The following is a 27,196-nucleotide window of genomic DNA, read 5'->3' as shown; positions in this document are numbered from 1 at the left end:
AGTCTACTCATGAGAAATTTATTGCAATTATTAAATATTTGAAATTCAGAATATGAAGTTAATTAGTTGATGTAATGTAATTAGTAAAGAGAAGTACTTCCAGGTAAACAGATTCCAAATAATACACCAGAAATTATTTAGAGGAAGTGTACAACAAGTGTTAGTCTTCAAAAGGAAGTTGATGGTGTGAATATTTATATTGTGGAAAGTAAAACTCCTTTTACTGCTTTTGTTCAGTATGTCCTTAAGAGTTCACTTTTTCCAGCAGCATTCCTTTAAGCATACTCATTTGTGGAACTTTTTGAGAAGAGCCAACATAGAAGGAGGGCAAACACTCAGACTAAATTGCATTTTAAAACATTATTTGATGTATTCATTTGGCTCTAAAAAGCTTATAAAGAAAGTGATTTTGTCTAACCAAGTCACTGAGATCACGTGTTTCTCAGTGCCTTCCAATTAAAAAATACTGACTTAAATCAAACAAGATTCTTTTTCATTTTTTCTTGTTCCCTTTGGCTTTGTCTGTGCTATGTTTGTTACTTTCGGGTTTTTTTAGCAGATTTGCTTTTATTTTATCACCTTAACATGTAACTTCTATTCTGAATGATTATGTTTTACTTTTAAATCAGTTGAATCAGTTATGCTCTCTCTATACCTCTGAAGCCTAAGAGATTTAGTCTGCGATTCAGAAAAGCACTGGAGTATATATATCTGAATATGATGCTGAGAGCAATTTCCTGGTTCAGAGCAGTGAAAGGGAATGGATGATCCTTTGCTATTTTTGGTCTATTTTTATTTCAGAAGTGTTGTGTTAGGCACAGAATTACTGTCTTCTCCTTCTTATGTTGCAATTTAGTCTTGATAACTGCAACTTCTCGGTAACATTCCTGCCCAGTGACTCATAGCAGATGTAAGCCTCAACTCTACAGAATTTAATAGCAAAAACAATCGCAGCCTGGGAAGGGCTCTGGAATTCTTTGCATCAGCTTAAGAAGATTTAACAACTTTGAGTTCTGTCCAGAGGGTAAAGGTAAACATTTTAGGTACCTGTGAGGGAAGAAGGAAGAATTTGGGGTAATTGCTATAGTTATGGTTTAAAAGTAATATGTTTTTGAAGGCCATAAAACTGGTGCAATGTTGCTAACGATGTATGAATGTTTTAGCAGGATCCTAGCTATTTTGATACTATATCTAGTTAATAAACCTCATATTCAAATCTGTAGTTTCTAAATTTATAATAATGTATGGCTGTATGAACAAGGCTGCTTTTTAAGCCTAAAAGTAGATCAAATAATGAATTATTGTCCATTTTTCAGATGAGGAAAATGGGGCAATTTTTGTAACACTACCTATTTAAAACAAAGCAAAACTTGTGTATGAGTTTAATCATTAAAACCAGTTTGAATTTTAAGAAAGCAAACAAAATTCTTTCAAGTCCTTGTCTGTCCTTTTGGCAGACTCTCACTTATTATTATTGTAATTATTAGCAACACAATTCTTATTGACACTGTTCGAACAGAAATAGGTATCTGAATTCTATCTAGTTTGCTGTCTCCAGAGTTCAAGAACAAGATAACAGGCTGACAGTTCAAAATTTTCATAGCACAGAGTTTCTCCAATATCATCAAATCTATTTAGTAACTTGTTATAGAAAGACTTGGAAAAACATCAAATTTAGGGGAAATTTGAACATAGGATTGGTTGTCTGAGTAGCCTGTGAAGAAAACCCAGGCACAGAGAAGGAAAAAAAGTACCTTTCTAGAATTTTTATTCTGTAGCTTTGGAGAAATCTTTCTGCACAGCTGTGCGAGTGCACATTCCAGGTGTGATCTTTGAATAGTAAATGAGTAATCTCATATGGATAAAATTTCAAGGTTTCACAAAAGTTGCCCTTAAACTTCAATTTTATTAAAACAGTGATTCTTTTTTTTTCAGCTAACTGTTAAGGGCTTGTGCTTTCAACTTGATAATATTACACGAAGTTTCTCTCACTCTATCATGATGTGTGGTAATTAATCCACATATCTACTGTCTGATCTTAAGATTTTCCTGGAAAGGGATCTCCCCTGCACTAATTTGTTTTTTTGTTTTTGTTAAACTGACACAGGTGTTATCACAAAAGTCTTGGAAGTCTCTCAGCACTTACTAACTCTTTGGATTCACTAGCATCAACAACACAAAAATATTTGCTAAGTTATGCAATTGTTTTCATCGGAGACATGGATTAAGATTTGTAATTTTTTTGGCTTTTTTTTTTTTTTTGAGTGAATGTTTTTATTGCATTGTGTGTGAATGCTTATCAGTGGTTGTATTTTCTCTCTACATTTTAAATTATTTTACTCTCCACGTACATTTCTGGAGAATGCATTTTAGTTATATAACAACCAGGGTAAATATTTAAATGAGTGGAGAAATTAGTTTAAGAAACTGCCTTTCAAAGCAGTCTTTCTAGAGCAAGATTTTAAGCTTCCCTTGAACAAAACTTTAGCTTTACATATTACCAAAGAGCATGGATGTATGCTTTCAGAGAACTGTTACTAATACAGCCTTTTCTGAAACTTTCTGTAGAAATGTGGAAAACTAAGTAAACAGTTATTCCAAGACTGAACCTATTGATTCAGTTAGTGTATGCAAAGCGCTTTGAACATATATAGGCCTTGAACCTATTTACGACTTTTCTTATCACTGTAGGGTTGACCACTCAGTGAATCTCATGTGACTGCAACTGTGGAATCAGATAAACTACAGGAGTTTATACCTGCTGAGAAATTGGCTCAAAGGTACAAGGTACTGCCCCTTCCAGGATCAGCACCGTTCATTGTCCTCTACCTTGTCTGGGTCTCCCTACTGGGCAGTAACAGAAGCAGAGAAACACTATTAGGTCAGCCATTTCCTTTCAGAGCTTGAGTTTTCATTTCTCTTCCTAGTCTTCTTGACCTTTCTCATTTTTGGGGAGGACAACAGCACAAAGATTTTTGTCCCCCCACCCCTTGTTCCTACTTCAGGTCCACTCTTCTTTTTCCTGTGTCCTCTCTGTTTCAATGTTTTCCCTGTTTCTGACTGACAGGTCTGGTAAATGGAGCTCTTTATACGCCTTTTAATTCTCTTACGACCATAGCGAGCTCATGTTGCGAGTGACTACAGGATCAATAATCCATCTTGGGTTTACTGTCCAACTTCCTTTCTTAAAAATTAAACTCCTGGATTAAAATATCTTGAGCAATGTATTTAAATCATCACATTTAGAATTTTATTTATGAGACTATTCCTATATTTCAGTATGGCTTTTGAGCGTATCTTAGTTCAGTGCTAAAGCTGATACACGCAAAGTTGTCTTCCAAGTGCAGCCCTTACGAAGTTCCCCACAACAGGAACGTGCTTTAGAAAGAGGCGCCCTTTAAATAGAAAGGTAACTTCATCTGAAGATGACAAACCAAACCAACTGCACACACTCTGCACTCCACAGCTCTTTGTTCCTTTTGTGCAACTTGCTCATAGTAGCTCACACATGCTGTAAGGGACGTGATCTGCCTTGATTGTGCCTGATGGTCATCTAATTTTTTTTTTTTTTTTACTAACATAAATTTCTCTAAACAGTATGCAATGTTTACTTGATAGTCTTTTTAAAAAAATAAGAATACCATAGTTGTAAAGCTGTGCAACCCTTTTAAGATTGATTGTGGTATTCAGGCATTCACAGTCAGTGAAATCATGATAGAACAGTTATATTAATAGAATATTAAGACTAATGTGAGGGAGAACAGTGTGCTTTTATAATGAAAATAACAGAGAATGAAGCAGAACAGTTAAATATTAATCTTCTGGTGAAAAAAATATAGTCTCTTCTCTCTCGGGAAACATATTTAAGATATGCATGGAGTTGGGACAGCAATTATGAGAGAGACATCATTTGTAGGTTGGCCAGATAGTTAACGTACTCTTTGGTCACTCCTCTCACAGGCAGTGTCATTGCAACAGATGGCAACAGCTGCTTTCAAAACAGTGGTGGTTGCAATAGCCATAATTACTACTGTTGTAAGGTGAAAGTGCATGTTTTATCATGGCAGAAACCTCCAAAATCTAAATCAATAACAGAAGTCAATGCTGGCAATTCTTGCAGATTCCCCCCCTCCTTTTTTAAGCCTGAATTTCATAGGATTCACCACTTCAAACAGTAGCAGAACTTGTTGCATTGAATGATAAAGTTTCTAATTCAAATGATATAACATTTATTTGGTAAGCATTAAGAACAACTTACAACTTAAAATTCAGAAATTTTATGGCATAGAAATAACTTAGCCTGAGATCGTCAGTTCACACTTCTACTCAAGAAACATTTTATAGGTAATTTTTAATGGATTCCTTTGGAATCCTTAGAGGTAGACACTAGCTTAGTATAGTGCTTTGCAACTTAATGGTTGATGTTGCATGTGTCCAAGATGCTTAAAAAAACCTTCTGAGCTGTCTGTAATATGAGTCAGTGGGTACAGAGTACCCTCAACACCTTGTGTCTGCATCAGTCCAGTGCACGAAGTGGTATGATGAGCTTTATACAGATATACTCGGGCCTCCCAACTCTATCCTTTCAAATATGATGCTTTCAAACCAGCAAAACTCAGAACTAAGAATAAAAACAAGTTGCTTACTTAAATAAGATAACTATAATTTTAAAAAGCATCCTAAGTATTTTATAGGTAGGTGTTGAAAACCTGAAATTTGGCTGGGCTGTAATTTGTACTTTTGCATAAGGTTTTCAGAGGTTGGTGAAAATAAAGTTGGACTCGTCCAATTTTACAAGAACTTAAAAACATACTTCACATAAGCACCTTGCTTATCTTTGTACAGTAAAAAGCAGAGTCTGCCAAAGTTCCACTGGTGTTTTATATTAATTCCTGTAGAAATATGAGTGGAAATTTCATAGAATCATAGAATCATTTAGGTTGGAAAAGTCCTTGAAGATCATTGAGTCCAACCATCAACCATGCCCACTAAACCATGTCCTGAAATGCCTTGTCTATGCGCTTTTTGAATACCTCCAGGGATGGTGACTCAACCACTGCCCTGGGCAGCCTGTTCCAATGCCTGACAACCCTTCCAGTAAAGAAATTTTTCCTAATATCCAATCTAAATCTCCCCTGGTGCAACTTGAGGCCGTTTCCTCTTGTCCTATCGCTTGTTACCTGGGAGAAGAGATGACACCTCACTACAACCCCCCTTCAGGTAGTTGTAGAGAGCAATAAGGTCTCCCCTCAGCCTCCTTTTCTCCAGACTAAACAGCCACAGTTCCCTCAACCGCTCCTCATAAGACTTGTGCTCCAGGCCCCTCACCAACTTGGTTGCCCTTCTCTGGACACACTCCAGCACCTCAGTGTCTTTCCTGTGGTGAGGGGCCCAAAACTGAACACAGTACCTGAGGTGTGGCCTCATCAGTGCCAAGTACAGAGGAGCAATCTGTAAAGCTGGTGTTTCAATAAGCACGTGCTGACATTGAATCATTAATCTCTATTATAGGTCTCACGCTTTGTCTAACTACAAATGTTTTAACATGTAGTTAGACGTTTTAGTTTAATAAGTAGAAAAAGCAGAGTGGACACATTTTCGTTTAAACAGCGTTAGCATATGTTAAATTAAAATATTTTAAGTTTAAAAAAAAAAAAGAAACATTCCTCAGTTGACAGCTTGCAGCAGTTTACCTAATCAATTTAGAATTGCTTCATGTATAATCTATGTAAATATTTTAGTAATTGGAGGCCTTCATTTCTCATCTGTGAGCCGAAAAGCACACAGCTACCTTACAGAAAATTGTGAAGTTATATTGGCTAATGTTTGCAAGGCAGTGAGATACAATGGTGATTGTTTTGGCATATAAAATAATTTTCATATGAAATAACGAGATTTAAAATCCTGTGGGTCATACAGTACAAAATATGCATAGCTATCCATTGAAAGATGTTATCCTTGTCACTGTTACAATAAAAGCTGATAACTATTATGCATTTTTCCCCAAAATTACTCTATAACAGTAAAATTATCTCCACTCTCTCCTGGCACACAAAAGTTGCACAAATCTTCTTTAGTTCAAGGACAACTAGCCCAATTCAGGTTTTAATTACTTGAATATAACAGAGAGCTTTCTCCCAACTTTAAAGGGCCAACAAGGAATATTGCCCTGCTTTTCAGATCATTTTAAAATGCTATTTTGCTTTTGTCTTGTTTCACAATAAAATGAGTGGGTTTGAATCTTGAATAGCTGACCTAAAATACATGGAGAGCTCTGATACAAAGTGGCCTAAAAGGATAAATTCTGGTTTTACTGGGTTTTGGAGTTGTACTTGATCAGATTATTTTAGACATTTGTAATGAAGCCTAAATATACATTATATTTAAAATATGTACAAAAATATTTATAGCTTAAATAGATTATTTTGAATAAAATTTAAGATGTCAGGTGTAAATATTTAATGTTTAAGTTAACTAGTTATTTCATTTGTTCCTCTACTTCACAGCTTCCAAAGAATGAAGATTTTGGTAATGATTGATTTTGTCCTTGCAGCTAGCTTGATGGATGTCATTGGCACCTCTGTAAGTTCTAGTAATTAAATTTGCCTATAGAGTTTCTTCAAAATATTTCATACCTTATCCTCCATAGTGCTTACAATGTATCTCAGCTACATGGGATGGCAGAACCTTTGATGGAAAAGATTAGAATTCAGAACAAAACTGAAAGACTGGGGAAATAACCTCAAATGATATTCAGTGGGGACAAGTTTCTGATAAGGAAAGAGGAAACAAATGCATAAATATACAAGGGAAGATAAATGACTGGGCCATAGCACTAAAGAAAGTAATCCAGTCAGTTTGTTACTGGATCCAACACGAAATAGAAGGTAATAGAATATCTTTGCTAAAAAAGGTATCATATGATGCATTAACAGGCATGTTGTACAGACGGCACACAAGAAAATTATACTACTGTTCAGGGGTAATGCTAACTCAGAATAACACCTTTAGTTTTGAGCAGCATACTTACAGAAAGGCAAACCCCAGGAGCTCCTAAAGGAGCGGCTGCCGCAGTAGTATTTCTCGTCATTGACACTCAGGATGAAGAATGTTTCTATTCTTTTCTACCTTGTCCACTTGCCATATAACTTCATCTCAAATAAGATCCACAGCTTCATATTCTTACTCTTTCTCATGTTACTATAATTCACACTCAGAAACAATGATCAAAGCTCCTTTACTTTTAGCTCCCAAAACCTTCTGCTATGTATTCTGCCTCTCCAACAAAACCCCTAACACAATCATAGTTACTCCACTGCTTAAAATACTTCTAACCTCACCAGTCCTGTACTACCTATCTTGGCTGTCCTTCCTAGTTTGATATTCAGGTCCTAACTAGGAGGGACCTGGGAGATTGAATTGTTGATTCATAATTGCCTAGGTGGAAGTGGTTGCTGAATTTACAACCAGGTGAGCATCACTGTTTGTGGCTTACATTACCTTAAGGGAAGCCTTTTGTTCGGATAAGTAGCTCTGTAAGGGCAGAATAGGAAGCACCTACCTCTGTAATCACTTCTGCTCAGTGGAGAAAAATATTACTGATTTCTACAGAAGCCTACTGAGGAAAAGGCATTACAATGAAATGCATTTGCTTTCTTTTGATTTTTCATTTGGAGTATTATGGGCTTTAGCTGACCCTGTGACTAAAAACTGTGAATATTCTGAAATTTATCTCTAAGTTTTCACATTTTAATCTCATTAAAACAAAGCACTAATCTCAAAAGAGATTTTTTTTGAGCTCATTTAAATTCTAAAAATACAAGAAATAACACCTCCAGTAAAAAGTTTGTATTTTTATAGTTTTCATAAAGCATTCAGACTCTAATTTATAGCATCAATTTTAATGGAAGGTCACTACCTGCTAAGTAATTCACACAATAATGAAATAAAGATTGTGAATGCACATTAATTGCAGCAGCTGGTTAAGTATGGGACTGCATGTCCAAGAGCAGAGCTGTCAGCACTTGTTAGATAATTGCTTCTCAATGTGTAGTGCAAACAGTTGCTTCACTGAAACAGAGCAGATTATATTCAGTCTGGTTTCAATCAGTGGGCACTACTGTCCACTGGAGACAGTAACAATCAAATTCATGGGTTTTTTATTATTTCAGCATTGTAATAGTTTAACTTTGGTCCATATCTAACAAAAGGAATAACAACAGGTTATAGCTGCTGATTCTTATAACCCTAAGTTACATTTTGCTTCTATATTACTCTGGCTGTGCATTGATTTAATTCCAATGATTTTAAAAGAGTTATCCTGTGAAAAAGTGTAGTAGTACATTAAAAGAACAGTCTGGTAACCTGCAGATCTAAAAGCCACATTGATCCACCCTGAAGTTACACAGCTAACTTGTGATTGTCCTGTGGGAAAATTAGGTGAAAATAGGAAAAATTCCACATACGAGAATTGTGGTTTTGCTGTCCAGCAGCAAAGTGTAATACAAAGTGTGATTTGTCTGGAGTTGACAGAAAGAGACATCAATGAGGAGGCTGGAGTCAGGGAGAGAAAGCAAAGTATCAGATACCAGTACTTTTCATATGTATGTTACTTTCAAAACTCTATTTCCGCTCAGTCATTTCTTTCTTATTGTGTAGCTATTCGGTACGGCTGGTGATTTCTTGATTGTCACTTACTATTTACCAGCACTGTGAGCTTAAATCCTTTTCATCAGGAAATTGCTATGTGTAATGTAGATATATTACTTTTTACCCCATAATGAGTGTATTGTCTGTAAAGCAGATGAGAATAGGCTCAGTGTTTTTAATTTTCATGAATTAATTCACAATTTTTAAGTAAACAAAAAGAGAAGATTAATTTAAAATGCAAAGTTAAGAACAATATTTAGAGACATAGCCTGTTGCAGACTTGTGTTTAATTTGATTCGGAGGAAAGGACCTTTTATGGTGGTATCTGAAGTTGTGTCATACTGAATTTAGATACCAAGTCTTTCTAAGGTCCAATAATATTTTTTGAGAAGTTCTGTACTTTTACTATATAATTTAATCAGCGTAGCAGAATGGCTTTTAACAGTATGAATAGGTGAATTGATAGATACATTTTCACTACATTTGAAAGAAACACACTTAGCTGCCTGTAGCTACCTCTCCTCACACACACAGACTCATGCTCTCACCAGAACTGAAAGCAGCTCTTCGTGGCTCAGACCTTGCCATGTGTTAAAGAGACTACTCACCTGAAGTCTTGCCTAGGGAATTGCAAGGGCCTGGTGAGAGGAGCCACCATTTCCAGGATCACCCAGGTCTTTCCTATTGTATTTTACCATGTTCTCAAAGGTTGCGAGTACCAAGTTAAGACTGACACAGGTTAATTTTCTCAATAAACAAAAGCTGCAGTAAAACTGGTAAATGAGGCATGGTGGCTCCTTTATCACTCTTAACTTATTATGATTAGGATTACTATTTGGTCTGACTGTTAACGTGGTTTTTTTGGCAGCTTTACTTCCATAGTTAGCATTAGCTCATCAGGGTGAGCCTGGAAATATTTTTTTTATTATTTATTCACTCTTTCTCAACCCACCTATACAGCTTACCAGTTCACCATAATTTTCTGTATGTACTCAGGACTAGTTTGAGACTTTGCAGAGACCTGTCAAGGAATCCTCTTCTGAATTTCCCAATTCAACTCAGCTTTTGTGAAGGGTTTATATGAAGCTGCAGATACAAGTTGAGACAACCGCCCTGGAAAGACTGCATAATAGTAATATGCAACATGTCACACATTAATTAACCAGTGCTTATAGTCAAATAACATCCCTCTAAGCCACTGTAGCAAGTTTGTCTCTGTAAGTGCATGCATTTTAAGTATTTTCTTTTGTCGTTTCCTGCTGGAAGAAAAGGAGGGCTTACTAGGGATCTCATATAGCTATCAACAACTGAAAAAGATTTTCAAGGGAGTATTCTTAAATAAGATAGGACTCTAGGGATATTAGGTCATTGACTGCTTTGTTTATTCTTCTAAAAATGTTAGCGTTTGGTAAACATGCCTCTTACTTTACAGCTCCTCCTTGTGGCCAAGCATCTTAATGGCTTCTCAGGACCTGGTAGCAAGCAGACAGTTGAGTCTGCAGACTCACCTGCTGTCAAAGCAGCCTGACATGGGCAGCCCAAACTCAGAGAGGCAGGTGAACCTTTTCCTCTCAAACAGGTCACTGACAAACTGCCTAGTCCTGCCACATGTGTATTGCCCATTCTTTTATTCCACCATGTGTATTAGATTGCAGTTAAGCATGAATTAAAGCAAGCATCTGATACACTTCAGAAATACTTGAACTAGAGGCCTATATTCAGGATTGTTCTGCAAAGTCTGATCATCAGATTTTTCAGTGTGACTAAATATTGCAGGCAAATGGAACATGATGGCTAGGAACCATTTTACTGAACTCATCGACAATGATTCTTTTATCTTCAAATACTCTTGAATTGTCTCTAGTTCATTTGCTTATTTGTTGAAAATTAATTGCATCCTCTCTAGTGAAAAAGCGAAGGGGCCTGCAACATTTATTTCTATCAGAAATAACTGGTCATAGTCATGTCACAGTTTATATGGATGTTCCTTGACAGTACCAGAAGTTCCTCTGCTTTTTAACTAGTACCACAAATTAATTTTGAAAAAAATCTGCATGTAGTAGAGTTATAAAATGCAGATTCTAATTAATACTGTTAGTTTCAGTCACAAAGTTTATTCTTGGACTTCTGGTGAATGGTACCACAAGGAAGTCAGAACCGTTTCTGCTACATAGAAACTTACAGAATGGCATCAGCTTTTCAGATAAAAAAAAAAATATCACTGCAGCAAGAAAGTGACAAGGAACTTTTTGGTGGGAGTGTACGGAAAATAGGTGAAGCCTGAGCCTGATACAAGTATGCGGATGCCACTGGAGGTACACATCAGTATGCTACTTCAGATCTCTCTATAGTTCAGTGTGATAGGGTAACATTCTAAGAGATCAGCTTTCCCATATGGATGGCAAATGTTACAGTTCTACATCCTTAGCTCACGTAAATAATGTTGCCCTATGAATAAGGTTGCACCAATTTAGAACTACTGCATATTTGATCTTGCATATCGGATTTCCAAAAAGTTGCCCTCTGATTTTGCTTTTACAGTGCTAATTGTGCTCCGTGCAAGCACCGTAACTGCTGAAGTCTCTTTGCTCATATAAAATTGCTGACATAATGTTACTGGTGCAAAACCTCATGTCACATTTGTAAAATGTATCATAAAATCCCAAAGGCTTTTTTCCCCATGTTGAAATCAAATCTGTTTTTAATATCTATTTGAAACTGTACAGAATGTTTTAATTTAAGCTCCCTAGGTTGGGTTGTGTTCACTTTGACTATTTTACCATAGTCATTAATCTAAAGCCAATTATTTATTGCTCTGTGTACATTCAGCATGTTTGAATTTGGAACAGTTATTCCAGCTCTCTTGTCGTGTATCCGTATTTGCACCAGGTTTAAATGAGTGCTAGGTATCACCATATCAGAATCGCCACATTTCTCATCCACTCTGCATGGCAAAATTGAGTGTAGAAGTCACAGCCCAATATTGACTTTAAGTTTTTAACTTTTATTTTTCATGCATATTCACAGCTTCTTAAGGACTATTTATTTTAGCATGCCAAAAGTGAGCTTGAAACTTTACAATATTTATGTTGGCAATGTTAAGATTCTTATCATAAGAAGTGTGTAATCTAAAAGCATTTGAAAAATGCACAATGAAGTTGAAAACTTATCAGTGTAGATTGTATTTCTTTAAAACTCTGGAATTTTAGAACCTTCCCAATGTTAGTAGCAGGCCTCACTAGATAGTAAATCACTGTACATGACAGGTGATAGAGAATAAGCAATCTTTATGATAGGGTCTGTACTGTAGCATTTTTCCCTAAAGTCCCCTCTGCATGTTTGCAGTGAGACCTGGTAGTTACAGCCACTACAGAGAACATCTCTTTGCAAAGCATGTATATGTTTGGATGCTTTGTAATATATGAAATAATTTTCAACAGAGGTAGCAATTGAGGTGGAAGTCAACATAGTGTCCATAGGAAATTGTGACAAAAATGTTTTATTCAAGTTGAATTTTATTTATGGTTTGGTTGGTTGGTTTTTTGTGTCACATGTTAAATGTGACAAAAAAATTATGATTTTATAATAAGATATATTTTCCTCTCTAGGATCTACAGAACTGTTTTCAAGAGCAAATACGACTTCAGGGCCAGGTGAGGCTTCTGGAACATCGTGTGAAACAGCAGCAGTTAAAAATTATACAGCTTTTAGAGAAGAAAGAGATTCAGTACAGTGACAGAGGAGATGAAAACAGTGTCATTGACTTGGGAGGAAAAAGACAGTATTCAGGTTAGAAATGAAGCTATTCTTTTCATTTCCATTCATTGTAATGATAACCAGAAGCTTTAGCACAATTGGGCCCATTGACTTATTGTTGTAAAAGCTCACAGAAAATTGTTTGTTTAAAACACAGTGTTCAGCTTTTACCTAGGCCTACTGCTGCAGGGAAAAATGGTTAATGTCACACGGTATAAATCAAATTAGGATTGAAGCAGTTTATTGATTTATTAATAGCACATAAGTAAAAAACAATCAGTGAACAATAAATTCAGAATAAATATCAGCCATAAAACAGATAAAAGCCAGTAATAGACATTTACAAAATGTTAATAAACAGTTACAGATTTCTAAACAACCTTTGACTAATCTCAAAAAGTTCTAACTCACAGGGTCAGTTCACATTCACACATTTTCAAGGTCGCATGGGTTACAAGCACACACCAACTCTGTTCTAATCTGTAAAGTCCCTGTGCCATCCATATTTACACACATAAGCCTGGCATAATGACATCTGCATCTCACTTTAATAATATTCTGTACGTTGTACCATTTTGACTGAGTTAGGTTCAGCTCAGGACACCACAGCTTTGAAAATACTGGTTTTAAGTCATTTTTGTAATCTCACCAGCATTCTGATGGTGATCCGGTCCCTCTGCAGTGGAAGAAGGCTAAGTGTGTTAGCCCGTAGTAGCTGGAATGAGGCCCAAACTCTTAAAATAATAAAACACCATCCAAACCAATAGTTGGATTGAAAATACAATTTGGGAGCCTGATTCTTGGATGGTGTTATTTTCTAGTTGTCCAGTGCTACAGAGTCTAAACATATATAATTTTTAACAGCCTTGTTTGAACATACTTGTAGTGTTTATGCTGCTGGAAGAAATCACAACATATAACAAGGCCTCAAATATAATAAAGCACCATTAAAATGAAATTAAAAGCAGTTGTAAGTTTGACTTTAAATTTTAGCTGTATATTTATTTATGTATTCAGCATCATGGAATACTTTCTTTTTATTATTATGGCTGACTCATTTGTTACTGGAAAAGATTATTAAACCCACTTTTAGCTGAAAGGTATTTGTCATTTCTTAGCGTGTGCCTCAGTTTATTTTCTTAAAATGTGGTTCTAAATAACAGATCTCAGTTGTTCCAGTTTCTGATGATTTTTTTTTCTGTTATTTTTTCACTTTCCTTGTTGCTTGGAAAATGCTTTTCCCTGTTGATACTTCATTATTTCATTCAAACTGCTGTAGCATTTTAATGTAAACAGAGCTGGATAATTTGGGGTTAGACAGTGAGGGTAAAAATCCACACTACATACACCTGCTAAAAATTAAAATTTAAGTGTTTTGTTACCTACTAAGAAAATAATGGACAAGAAAAGCTATTTTCTATAAGCCAATCAAACATTCTCCAGAAAGACAACTTAGCTGTTACTTAAATCATGTTTTCTATTAGCGTTTATTCAAATCCTGGCATAGCTATTTGTTTTCAGTATAAAGTGTTTATTTTCTATGTCTAATCTTCACTGACACTTTCACTAAGAAGACATACAATAGTTCAGAAAGTTCCAAACTGGCCTGGAAGTTCAGCCAACATATTCATAAATATTTCAGGGACAATCTTACAGTTAATCAGCCCTACCTTTGCCAGGAAAAACAGAAATGTTGAAAGTTATACGTCTTTCCTGTATGACTGCTTGATGGTAGATTACATATAAACAAAGAACTGCTTTAATTTCTTAACTCCTAGAGGAAAAAAGATAAGATTATACAATTACATTGCTGTTACATTTTCATGAGCTCTGAATTTTGTCATTGCTGTAAATTCTGATTACTCATTAACACCAATGGAGACCAGACTGTAGATGTTATCAAGCTGAAGTGGTATCATTTTACACATACACTGCACTTTTTGGGGGTAGTCTTCTATATATTTTTGCTCCTTTTTGGTACAAGGGACAACAGTATCAGGTCCAGCAATTGTTTCCCTTTTCTAACACTGGTGATTCCTTACTCTTGGTTTTGGCAGTTCTCCTGCGGACTTTCTGGACATAGAAGTATATGTTTGTTTTTAAAAGTTACTGTTTGTTTTATAAGTAGAGAAGTTATACAATTGTAACAGGATTCTAATGTGGATTATACCATTGTAACTTAAAAGTGACACCACTTAAACCAGAGGAATTATTTTGCTAGTCAAATGAAAACAAAAATGATAGTATTTTATGGTGGAAAAAAGACTTATTTAAAGAAATGTCAAAATAATTACAGCTCAATAAAATTTTAAAGCAACACAAATACAAGTAAATGTGCAAAAGTCATAAAAATGTGTTTGCAGAGGTATTTCCTTTGTATTAGCATGGTTCATATGACTCTTGTATGACTTGACTTGATTTCTGTTATTGGCTTGATTTCTGATTTTGCAAGTAAGTACAGGACTAAAAAAACTGTCCAATGAATGTTTTGTGAACAGATTGTGCAGAAATCTACAATGATGGCCATAAGCAAAGTGGGTTTTATAAGATGAAACCTGTCCAGAGTCCTACTGAATTCCTTGCCTTCTGTGACATGTCTGAAGGGGGTGGTTGGACTGTTTTTCAGAGACGTTCTGATGGCAGCCAGAATTTTGATAGGTAGGTACTAGACTTAGTCATTAAAATTGGAAACAAAGTGGAGAAACATTAAACCAGATGGAGCTAAGTTAAATCTTAACTTTAGAATTATATGAATAAGTTGTTATCTCAGAAAAAAAGAAGGAATGGTTATTCTGCAGGACAGCCTCCAGATGAGATACCACTTCTGGCTCTGGCTCTCTTCTGGGAGACATCTCTTCTAGTCTTTTTCTGACAGCTTATGCATTTTACATGAGGATGCTTCAATGTCAAATGCATTAACAATTGTTGGAGCAAGAACTTTTAATGACAAGTAAAGGACTACCTTGTCTTTGCAAATAGTAAAAATCTAAAAAAAAAAATAAATGTAAGCTGTCTGCTTGAACCAAAATACCATCAGCAAGCAAGTATGAGAGAAACCCACCACAGAGTAATTTGTAGCTCATGGTGAAATGCCTCCAGGAAAGATAAGATGGGTGAGAACTTGATGTGTGGACACCTAACATCATTGTCTTTGCCAAGACTCAAGCGTTTTAGGGAAATGTCCAAAAGTGAAATTTTTGGTGCTGTGAGACTTGAATATAAAACCCCCCAAATACTTACAGATATTAGAAGCAACAAGAAGGTTTTTAGAACCTCCACTTTTCCCAATTTGCTTTTCACATATCTGCATCTTTCTGTGGATTTGTGTCTTACCTGTGTTTATAAATACTGTAACTAACTTTACAATACCCTCATGAAATAGAGAAGTGATCCCCAGAGAGGATGAAAAACTGCAATCCAGCCAAGAAAACTTTGCTATTCTTATTTTATAAATTATGGTCAGACAAGCTACAAAAGCAATCTGTAGCAGTTTACAATTGTTACCACCACACACCACCCATTCATCTTCCTTGCCAGAGACTACCAGCTACTTAAGTCACAGAGGCTGCTTTCTCTTATGACTGACTGTCCACAGCCTCATACTTTCACCCATTGGTTGAAATATGGTTGCTTCTCATCAGGGAAATAGATTGTATTTTTGTCCCCATTAGAACTTGTCATGAAACCAAAACCATTGAGAAAGTGTTTCAAAGCTACTGTAGACAGGGAAAAGATTCAATGCTTTCAGTACACACATTAATTCTTGAAACTATGCACCAGTATGAGCTCAAAAATTGTTAGAATCAGTCAATACATCAAAGCTGGAAACGGCTAGCTAATACCTAAATTTACAAAATTATATATCCAGCTCCAGGAGTCTCACAGCTTAATTGAATCACAGAAAATAAAGAAACAATGCTTGTGATACAGCTATACATTCACTTAGATCCTCTGGATTTAACCAGGAAAAATGTTTTCACTTTGGGTAAATTGTGCTGTACCAGAGATTGGACTGTGCTAATGTGTTTTTTTCTGGTCTTAAAATCTGTTAATCTTAAACCACTTTGAATGTACCTCTTAGGGCTATTCTTTCAACTGGGATTCAGTGACTGGTGTAGTGTGGGATTCAGCCTTTCACATATGAGAAATACAAATAATTCTGTGAAGATCAACAATGTAAATAAGATAATAAAGTCTAAAATATTTGTTTATTAATGTTCTGATATATAATGAACCTACAAAGAGTTCAACAGAGGACTAGCAAGATGATCAAGGGCTGGAGCACTTGCCCTATGAGGACAGGCTAAGGCTTGTTCAGCTTGGAGAAGAGATGGCTTCAGAAGAACCTAATAGTAGCCTGCCTGTACCTACAAGGAGGTTACTAAGAAAACAGAGCAGTTTGAGTAAACAGGCTTTTCACCCTGGTGTCTGGTGGGAGGATGAGAGACTAAGTACGTAAGTTGAAACAAGAGAGGTTCAGACTGGATATAAAGACAAACATTTTCTCCATGAGAACAGTGAGCCGGTTGCCCAAAGAGAATGTGCAGCCTCCATCCTTGGAGGTTTTTAAGACCTGACTGGACAAGCCCTAAGCAACCTGGTCTGATCTCATGGCTGACCCTGCCTTGAGCAGGACATTGGATTAGATTACCTCCTGAGGTTCCTTCCAATTTGAATTATTCTGTGATCTATGACTGTGTGATAAAATAAACATCCAAGCAAAATTGCTTTTTTGATAAATTAGTAATTTATACTCTTTTCAGAGTCTGGACTGACTATGAAGAAGGCTTTGGAAATTTTGTTTTGACAAATGGTGAATATTGGCTTGGAAATAAAAATCTTCATTATTTGACTAATCAAGGTAAGATTTGTATTGTAACAATAGTCTTCTATTGTTTCTGTTTCTTTGCTTTTTCTGGGCCATTTTTTGTTACCCTTTTTGTTAGCATAAATCCTGAGTTCTGTTGTTAGTTTGCATGGACTTCTCCAAGTTTCAGAATAAAACACATTTGAATATATGTTTTCTAACCAAAGGTTCAAAACTGTCATTGGGCCAATGGCATGCAGGGAGCCCCCGCAAAACAGGGAACGGTAGCCAAGAGTATACCTTAAAAGAATTGTCTCTACCCGTTTCACAGTCAGCATCACTAACAGTCCAGAGTCAGGTAGGAAGCTGTACCAATTCATTTAGTCAGGACTTTACATGGCTGCATAGGCTATTACATGAAGGTAAATCTAGGCCTGTCTTGTTGATTAGGCTAGTCTTAGAAAGCTATTTCCGTCTTTCTAATAGTCACTCAGTCTAAGATAACTTCTGCTTTGCTGTAGAATGCTGCATATACAAAACTCACCCATTGACTTAGCCAGCTAATTAATATGGAAATCAGTGCCTCCAGGACATGGTCCTAGTTTAACTCTTTTATCTTCAGAGTATAAAAATCTAGTTTTCTTAGGTGTACGCTTATTGATTGATTCTCACCATCCTTTCATTACCACCTCAAACACCTTACTAAAATATAAAGCCTATAAGGCCATATTTTTTTTTAGGTATTTTTTGTCTACACTTGAAAATCTGTATTGGAATAACTCCAGAATTTTCTAAGATGAACCAGGTGAATAAAGACAATAAATAGCAAGATATGCTTTAATATGCATAAAGAAAGTAGATAAAACCCCATAAAATATGCTGTGATGATAGAGAGAATATTCATGATAAAATCATAGTATTTTAATCTTCTACTATAACATTCTGTTCTGAAAAGTAGTGAGATAGGCTAGTTTAACCAAAATAATTTGTGTTGTTATTTCTTAAGGGAACTATACTTTAAGAATTGATCTAACTGATTTTGAAGGAGAACGGCGTTTTGCACAATATGAAAGATTCGGAGTTGCAGGTGAAGAGGTAATAAAATACTAAATAATGACTAGGGGTTTTAATGAAAATGTGCATTCTGTAGACAGCTAATAAAAATACAGGTTCCCTAATTTTCATAAAGGTTTGTATAGAACCTTATTATCATATTTGCTTTCTTACAAATGCTTGGGATTTTCAAATATGTAATAATAGTGGTTTACATTGATACGTCACTTTCACACTTTCTGTAAGTTGTATGAATCATTTGGTTTAGCAGCCATGGATAAAAGCAGTTTTTCTATTTTTGTTGATATTAGCAACAATAAAGTTACATGATGTTGTGATTTGTTAATATGTACTGCAAACTAACTCTAATACTATTTTTATTATGTCATTTATACGTAAGGTTATTGACAAATTTTACCGCCAGTAAGCATCTTTACACCCCTTCATTATCTGGTACACATTGTGTAAGTGGCATGACACTTCTGAGAATAAAAATAGTAGCAAATGGAACAGATAAGTTTCCTCTTTGTGGTTTTACTCTCTGACATGCTAAAGGTTAAAGACATATTGGATTTTTTTTCTTTCTTTCTTCACATTTTTCATTAGCATTCTTACAAGATGACTTGTGGCGAATACTCTGGTACAGCTGGTGATTCCCTTACTGGCGGATTTCATCCTGAAGTAAAATGGTGGGCTGACCATCGAGGAATGAAATTCAGTACTAGAGACAGGGATAATGACAACTATGAAGGGAACTGTGCTGAAGAGGAAAAGGCTGGCTGGTGGTTTAACAGGTATTTTGATTTTATATCAGTATTGTCAACTATTCTGCTTCATGCATATTCATACAATAATAACATATGGTAGAAGATAGGATTGGCATTGTTTATTATATTTGCAATCTGCCCTTGACCCCTACCAGAGATGTCAGTGCTGGTAAAACTGAAACTCACCTTAGAAGGGACAGAACCTGCTGCACAGCTCAAGCTGGTCTGTGATAATGGTATTTGCCATAGGCTTTGTCATCTTTGTTATCAGACAGTAAGGAGAAGATAATTCTGCCCCTTTAAGGTAACCAGTTTTTACACAAGTAGTTCATGTAGAGTTTGCATATGTATCCATGTTGTACTTTATTCTTGCATTTCTCCTGCATTGCACTAGACCAGATGTGACAATACTGCAGAGTATCTGACAAGTTAAACTAGTGCTGGATTATTAAGCCTCATTTTTTTCACCTCAGTTCACAGCATCTCACTCTTGTTATTCCTTCTATAGCAAGATGGGAAGTGTCCACTCAGTTTCTGTCAGTGAGCATGGCTGGACTGAGGGGAAGATTTTTTTAAATAGGGTTCAGTAAAAGAATTTTAAAATCCTACTTACATACAAAATACCAATTAAAAAAGAAAGGATAAAACTGACTGGTAGCCTTAGCACTGTCTGTATAGGCAGCTGTGTTCTTTCCCTTAATTAATTAGATAAATACAGCCATGAAGAGAAACTATGCAATCTAGCTGTGTAATAGAGAGGTTTAAAATACAACTCAGGGAAGCATACTAGTCTCTCACTGTGATCTCAGTTCACTTGGCAAGAGCTGCCAGGCTGGATCAACTCCATTGTTTCTCTCTGTTGTGTCATCCTTTGTTTCTGTTTTTTAACTCCTCATTTTCCAAATTCTGTTTCCATCAGTAGTCTGTGACCACTTTAGCTGATGTGATGTAGCTATTAACTCAATGTTTCACAATTAATTACTTATTTTAATACATTTTAATATATTTGCATGGATAGTGGGTCAGCATAATGTTTGAGACATATGGGAAAAAATCACATGTAGACAAAGATTTTTTTGCAGTTCTTACAAAAGCTAAGATATAAAAGAGAAAGGCAACTGTATTGGAGATCCTTTTCCTGTGAAATCAGAACTTTCATGGATTTAAAGGAATATCTAGACCTCAAGTAGCATAAAACTCTGATACCATGCCATGGAGTCATTAAGAGTGAATCACCAATCACTTTTAGATAACTGCATACATTTTTTGTCTTTTAGAAACTTTTTTTTTTTTTTAAACATTGGATTAGTCTGGGCAAAAGAATGACCCCTTTGCAAAAGTAGCTGTATGGCAGAACTTGACAGTTATTAATACCTTGTAGTTGCTGCTACATAACTACTAAAGATAGCTGACTCCTACCAGGCTAGTTCCTATTATGGCTGTGTAGCTCATGCTCTTAAAGTGAAAGTCTATCTGGATAATGAAAATTAGTTACTAATAGTGTTGTTCAACTGCCTCGCTACTGACTTTTGTTATGTTAAGCCTAACATAAGACTGAATACTGCAAAATACTATAAAATTTCAGTATCCTTAAATACTACCCAAAAGAACAGTACTGGCAGAGAAAGGAAAGCACTCAGAACACGTATTTGTCATGCACAGATTAGCAAACATAGAAGGAATTAGTGCTCTTGGCTGGTTTTTATAGGAGCTCCCAGCTATGAAGGAATTTTTTATAGCCAGCTCTATGCTATCTGGACTAAAGAAATACAGAAACACCCAGATAATATGAATACCAAGGGATGTGACACAAGTGAGGCTACATGGAAGTAGTTCAGATCTAGTTTAAAGCCATTGGTCTTGCTTCAGCTCAGCACTTGTTATCCTGGACTTCTGCAGAAAAATGGCCTCTCTACATTCTTTTGTAAGCAAAGCTTTAGAAGAGATTTTTCAGCTTGGATGCAAATCCACAGAGCTGGGTTCACTCTGGTACTCACCGAGGTCATAAGCTTTCCTGCATCCAGGGCGTTGCAAAGGTCAGTAGGTTCATAACTGGTAAAAGAAGAGCTAACAAGACTAGTTGGACATGAGTTTATTCTCTCCCCAGCACTCCCAGTTTTAGTTACACCATGCATGGATGATCACAGTGGATCTGCCAGGCATCAAGTTGGAGCCACAGGTCTCACTCACTCACGCGTCCTGCCTGACTGATCATCCTGGAGACAGCATAGCTACATCCATGTGGGCCATACTGGAGTCAGTAAGTCCAGGTAGAATTCAAACAGTTCTTTAGGGAACCAACTCCATCTCTCCATATCTGTCATACAGTTAATATATAATTCAGATAAAATGTCCACAGAAAATTGAGAGTTGACTGTACTTCTGAAACTATTGCAGTGCAGGTTTTTTGCTTTAAAAATTAGCCTATCAGAAAGAAAGGAGGAACATAGGCTAACTTTAAGGTGTTTATTGACTTGTGAATAATGAATGTTGCTTCAGAATATCATATCAGTAATCACATGCCTGTTTTTTCTTTAGTATGTCCAGTTACTTCAGACAGCATGCAGTCGGTTACAGAATACTGTATATTTTTGCTATTAGTGCCTCCCAGCACTAATTAAGAGTTGTTACTGGCTCATGTTGCTGTTGACAAAAATCATGTTTTGCCTTCTTCCATCAAAGGAGGTAAAAGAAGCGGTTCAGTTGATCTAGATACCTCTTAGCAATCATGATTCTTCTACTGAAATCTGTATTTTGATTCAAAGTAGACAGAGTGCCTGCTCAATGCAGAATTTGTATGGCTAGAAATATTATGTCAGCTCTGATAGAAGTTTGTCATTCTCAAAAACAAATAACTTTTGATATCTGCAGTTTATACGCTTTCAACCAACACATTACCAAAATTGAGCTTAAAAATTGTAAGCAATAAATAAGCATAAATATATGAGAATTTTCCTATGAGGCTTTTATCACAGTTTTTATTTCAGTTCTCAAAAACTTGTTAATGAAGTGTAAGCAAAGGCAAAGAGACTAAGATTTGCCAGTAATAATATCCATAAGGTTCATTTGGACTGTTTTCTGTCTGCATGTTTTCTGAGGTCTGCTTTTGAAATCCATCATGGTGTTCAACAGCTAGATATTAACAGCACTTACAACAAAATACTGAATTGGCAGATAAACCAAGCCAATTCATTTCAATGTGCTGCAGAAGAAACAACCGTTTTGCTCTCCATATGGTCACATAAGGATCTAAACTTCTTTCTTGTAGAAACCAAATGAGTATCAAGGTTGTGCTAGTCCCTATTCCAGCCTTTTGGGTTTTGCTAGGGTTTGTTTGTTTTAACCACTGTATTTAATGAACTGTAACAGCATTTCTGCTTCAGTGTGTTAAAGAAGAAAAAAAAAAAGTACTTTGTACAGTCAAATAAAACACCAGCTCTGATGATCCAGTGAATTGGTATACATATGTTTAATTAGCTGTCAGATTTCATCTATTTGCAAATAGAAGTCCACAGCTGAATAGGCAAACTGATGGTGGTATTCAGATTTTGTCACATGAAACACCACGTGGGGTAACTGCAAAACTTAAGAGGGGCTACTCTGGAGCAACAAAAAGCAGAACAGTATTTCTTTCCCAGAGTTTTGCTTGGTGTATGCCCTGCTGCCACACATGACCTGAACAACTCTGGAATAATTCTCCATGGAAACAGATTAGCAGGCAAAACTCAGAGAGCTAGTAATGTCAGAAAACATGTGGAAAGAACAAAAAGAACTTTTGTTTCAAAGAAGCTAAGAACACTTGCAGTTCTGCCCTAATTGAACTGTTATTGTTTAGGTGCACTGAAGTCCACAAATGCAAATTTTTGCAGCTGTCAAACCGGGCTGTTACCAACATGGCAAAATTTTTGACTCACACAGAAACTACAAAAGCTTGCAACTTTCCTACAGGGGGCCTTATTTCTGTTTTCCTTTACTTTTCCACCAGGTGTCACTCTGCCAACTTGAACGGTTTGTACTACAAAGGCCCCTATACTGCGAAGACAGACAACGGGATTGTTTGGTACACTTGGCATGGGTGGTGGTATTCTCTGAAATCTGTTGTCATGAAGGTCAGACCAGCAGACTTTCAACCTAATATTGTTTAAGTATTTTATTAAGACGATTTATCTAGTTAATCTTTTAGCAAATCAATCCAAATTAAAACAGATGGGCAGAGTTTTCTTCTCATCTATGCATATATAAATGTGGAATAATTCCTCTGCAAGCAGTAGTTCTATGACATGTAAATGAGAAGACAAGCTGGCCTATGAATCTGTAGATACAAATACTAGTGCTAATATGCACACAGGATTTTTTTAAAAAGGCAGGTGTTCACCTAGGAATAAGGACATCTTCATCAACGTGGAGAATTTTTGGCTTCTCCAGTGACTGCAAATCCTTTCACTTCTTAGAAAAACAGTATTGTCACTGTGTTGCCTCAAAAATGAAAATTAATTGGACATATTACAACCAAAAAATATTTAAATACAAGCATAAGGCTGGTTTAATCAGTGGATGGAACATACTTTCTTTGGAATGATTCAAGGCTTTAGAAGTGAGTTGCCTGTATATTCCTCTGATTTATTTGTTGCATGTGTTGTGTACACAGCATATATAAAAATTATAAAGAATGAGGCAGGGAACCGAAGGAAGAGAAGGGATGAAGGCTAGAATCAATTGAATCCAGCATAGAGAAGTGGATTGCTTGTTGTTGCTGAAGCATTTCTATGGCTGGTCACATCATTTCTATCTAACATCTTTACATGGTCAGTAATTATGCCTTTCTTGTTGTTGTTAACCGTTTTGCCTTTCTTTTTTTGGTAACACCTGGACTTTAATCTATTGACATTTGGAGTTTACCAAAATGCTAAATAACAAAAGCTGCAACTAATGTCAATGTGAGCTCTGCTTTGAACATAGACTATCATAGTGCATGTGTAGAGAGAAGCGTATTTCATGTGCAGCTAAAATCTGGCATTTTAGAGTTCTTAGTGCTTGACTCCATAAATCTTTACCTTCTTTATGTATCTGTTAGTCTCCACAACTCTCCAAAATCGAATGCCCTGTTCAGTCACTTCTAGGTGGTTCTGCTTCTAAGCCTATCTTCTCTTTTTCCTATGTCCTTGTCTTGGCTCCCTGGGCTTTCCCCTTTTTCAAGCTGCAGATCCACATTTTTCTTGTACAAGAAAGATCATAAGAGAGTCTCTAACCACCCCTAGCTTTCGTGCCTAGCACCACAATAGACTTCAATAATAAGAATCACTGATTAGTGCTTGCTGCCATGGAGAAGATAGGAGCACTCTCTAGAAAGCTATCTAATGAAATGGAATCCATTTCTGCTGAGCAGATGCAAATGAAGATTTTAAAAAGCACATGGATCTGAGCCAAACTTGGGCACTTTTATTTTCCACCTTTCCTAAAATAATATTGCTTTTGTGGCTGGATTGCCGGTCTCTCTTCCTCTGTCCAAATACAGTTCTTGAAACTGGCAGCCAGTTTCAGTCAAGCTTAACATAACTGAAACTAACTTTTGGCAATCTATCAGTCTATTTATAAATACATTGATATGAATACAGGTCAGCTGCATGATAATTCCCTGCACGGCCATTTTCCCTTCCATTTCCATCCTCCAAACCCCAAAGTTTGGCAAGAATCCTTGAAAGAATTGCATGGAATAAGGGAGGGAGGATGTGTAGAACAACTGAGAGAAAAAAGAGAGGTTCATATGAAACAATCTCACTCAATAAGATAAATCAGATTACACCTAAACAACAAAAAAAAGGGAATTAAGTAGAGAAAAAATGGGATTCAGACAGCTAAAAAGAATGTTACCATGTAAAAATGGTGCTGAAAAAAACCTGCAGTATAGAGTTTTTGAGGTCTCTGTTTTTTGTGGTAATAGCAGGTATTCTAGATAATCCAGTATAGAGTTTTTGAGGTCTCTGTTTTTTGTGGTAATAGCAGGTATTCTAGATAATCCAGTCTTTTTCTTGATGTATCAGTAGATACTCTGCTAGAGATTTCTAGCCTTTAGCACATCCCTGTACCTCTGCATGAGAAGACCAGTCTACAACTGCTTATTTGGAACCTTGTTTAATCAGTTAAACCAAATTAAATTCTGTATCTAACAGGAAAGCATACCAGCCTATGTGTGTGTATGTATATATGTATATACTTATATACAGATATATATATTCAGCATTCAACATTAAAACAGAACTTCTGATATGTATTTTTATCCAATTTTATTACAGAATTTAAAATGGGTTCCTGTGTAATTCTATGAGCAGGTCTATAGGTATGGGTCATTCATAATATGGTGGAAGTTTTGGAGTAGTTTAAGAAGATGTTTTAAGTACAGTATTTCCCATCATGATTTTCAAATTCTTTTGCTACTCTAAGAGGAGAAGGATTTAATTCTTTGCAAAAACATAGATGATATTATGTAGAAATTGTAAAAACACCCTTAGTTTTTCACAGGAAAATGGAAAGATTAGCTCATGTATTTGGAGAGTATCAAGACAGATAACAGTCCACATAATGTAAGTAAAAGATGTGGAGGATTTAAATACAGCAAAGCTGGACCTCTAGCACACAAAAAAGACTCTTAACATGTACAGATTGTGCTCATGAAATCTGCAGGGGTTTTTTTTTTTTGTTTGCTGCAGCATAAATCTATCCTGTTTACTTGTGAGAACACTAATGAAATCTCTCAGCTGAGTTAGGGTGCTTTTGTCATACTCTGATGTAAAATTTGACTCCCTTTCTCTATTGGAAATAATAAAATGAAGGAGGATCAAATCTTTCTTTGTACATCTTACAATGCATTTGTATGTTTATTTGGACTGACTGCTCTTCAGAACAAGGACTTTGATATCCTAGCTGTCTGAAAAGCATCTAGCATACTGCTAGCAATATGCAAATACAGTATTTAATTCCCACCATCTTTCTATGGCCTTTCTTTGTGTAACAGATCTTTTTGGCCACATGAAAAACATGTGAAAGTGTTGTAATTCAAAGTGGACCTGTAATTGTTCTCAAACAAACAAACCCTTTATTTTCAAAAGGCAAGTTTAAATAGCTACTAGAAAAGAGACTACAGCTTGGAAGAGAATTCTTTTCACTGCTTGGCCTGCCCTGTTCATATTTATTTATTATTTCCTCAACAGGTATGAACATGTTCTAACGTAGTCTTTATTCTTACAAGATAGCAGAACAAAGGCCAGTTTGTTTGTTCAGGCATTAGACAGAACAACATAATAACTCCCAAGTAGTTTAAAATGAATACATACCATTTGATACAAATCATATAACCCAACAGAAGAAGAATAAGAATCAAGGAAATAACAAGGGAAATGTTTTGTCAGTTGTGATTTCATAAAGAACATAGTGATAGCTACCAGCAACGTGTAATCAAAAATGCCTGGTTTGGTAATATTTGTTCAAGGGAAACACCTTTATATTTTCAGTTGTCTATTTCTGTTTTCTTCCATTTGCTAAACATTTTGGAGATTAAAAGAATGGAAACCACAAGCCCGGGGGAATTAAATGAGCAGTGAAAGAGCCTTATATGCTACAACATCTGTTTTCCCTAGAATGTCTAGTATGCATTGACAGAGCTGAGGTACTGCAATCTGGCCTACTGCTTTCCAGTGGAGACTCTTCTCTTCAGCTCTACTGCTTAGCTAGAGCCTACCTCTCCCCACCATTCCCAAAACTGTTACTCCTGACACCAATTCTTGAACCCCTTTTCTAAGTATAACATTTTGTTCTGTCAAAGCTACTTCTCCTCGCTGTTAGAAAAATGGTATACCCAGAAAGGGGAACCAAACCACAGCTTGCCAGGTCTGTGAACATTCCTATCACGTTCCTTTAGTTTTCTCATTATTAGAGAAAGAAAAGATTCTTTTCATCAAAAAGAATGAAAATGCAGCTTTTTATACCCTCTTTTTTCTTTTCTTCAGTCGTAGGTTCTCTTTGGCAGTTGTGAAGGAGGTAGAAAGAGCAGAAAAGGTATCCAGGGAAATATTCTGTCCAAATTTTCAAAAATTTCCAGTTGTTTCTGTCTTGGTTTTTTTTAAATTGTCTATTAAGAGGTCAACTTAGCAAAAACCAGAGCTTTTCA

General features: G+C 36.0%; 1 protein-coding gene across 6 annotated transcripts; it reads left to right on the top strand.

The window, feature by feature from the left end:
* The first annotated feature begins 881 nt into the window (after window positions 1–881).
* FGL1 (fibrinogen like 1) lies at window positions 882–26,006 on the top strand. 6 transcript variants are annotated; one of them, XR_003926258.1, is made up of 10 exons: window positions 920–1,030; window positions 2,692–2,787; window positions 6,507–6,582; window positions 12,258–12,438; window positions 14,904–15,063; window positions 17,169–17,266; window positions 18,219–18,307; window positions 18,872–19,059; window positions 23,018–24,950; window positions 25,010–26,006. XR_003926258.1 is itself a non-coding variant. In XM_030034599.1 (9 exons), exons 3-9 carry the CDS (start codon window positions 6,517–6,519, stop codon window positions 23,175–23,177), a joined length of 942 nt encoding a protein of 313 aa, XP_029890459.1. In that variant the 5' UTR covers window positions 920–1,030; window positions 2,692–2,780; window positions 6,507–6,516; the 3' UTR covers window positions 23,178–26,006. The 6 variants fall into 6 exon arrangements, 5 of the variants coding, with proteins under 5 accessions (XP_029890679.1, XP_029890459.1, XP_029890374.1 ...); XM_030034599.1 differs by having other exon boundaries at window positions 2,692–2,780; window positions 23,018–26,006; XM_030034514.1 differs by having other exon boundaries at window positions 23,018–26,006.
* The last annotated feature ends 1,190 nt before the right edge of the window (window positions 26,007–27,196 follow it).

Source organism: Aquila chrysaetos, chromosome 1 (genome assembly GCF_900496995.4).
Source record: "Aquila chrysaetos chrysaetos chromosome 1, bAquChr1.4, whole genome shotgun sequence".
NCBI lineage: Eukaryota > Metazoa > Chordata > Aves > Accipitriformes > Accipitridae > Aquila > Aquila chrysaetos.
Note: the sequence above shows the minus strand (reverse complement) of the source record. Positions and strands in the feature narration are given on the sequence as shown.

Bases quoted from the DNA above. Each gene is read 5' to 3' on its own strand.
- FGL1 (XM_030034819.1), top strand. From the start codon at position 6,517: ATGAAGATTTTGGTAATGATTGATTTTGTCCTTGCAGCTAGCTTGATG. The intron at 15,064-17,168 runs GTAGGTACTAGA...TACTCTTTTCAG, and splicing joins GGCAGCCAGAATTTTGATAG to AGTCTGGACTGACTATGAAG. The intron at 19,060-23,017 runs GTATTTTGATTT...CTTTTCCACCAG, and splicing joins GCTGGCTGGTGGTTTAACAG to GTGTCACTCTGCCAACTTGA.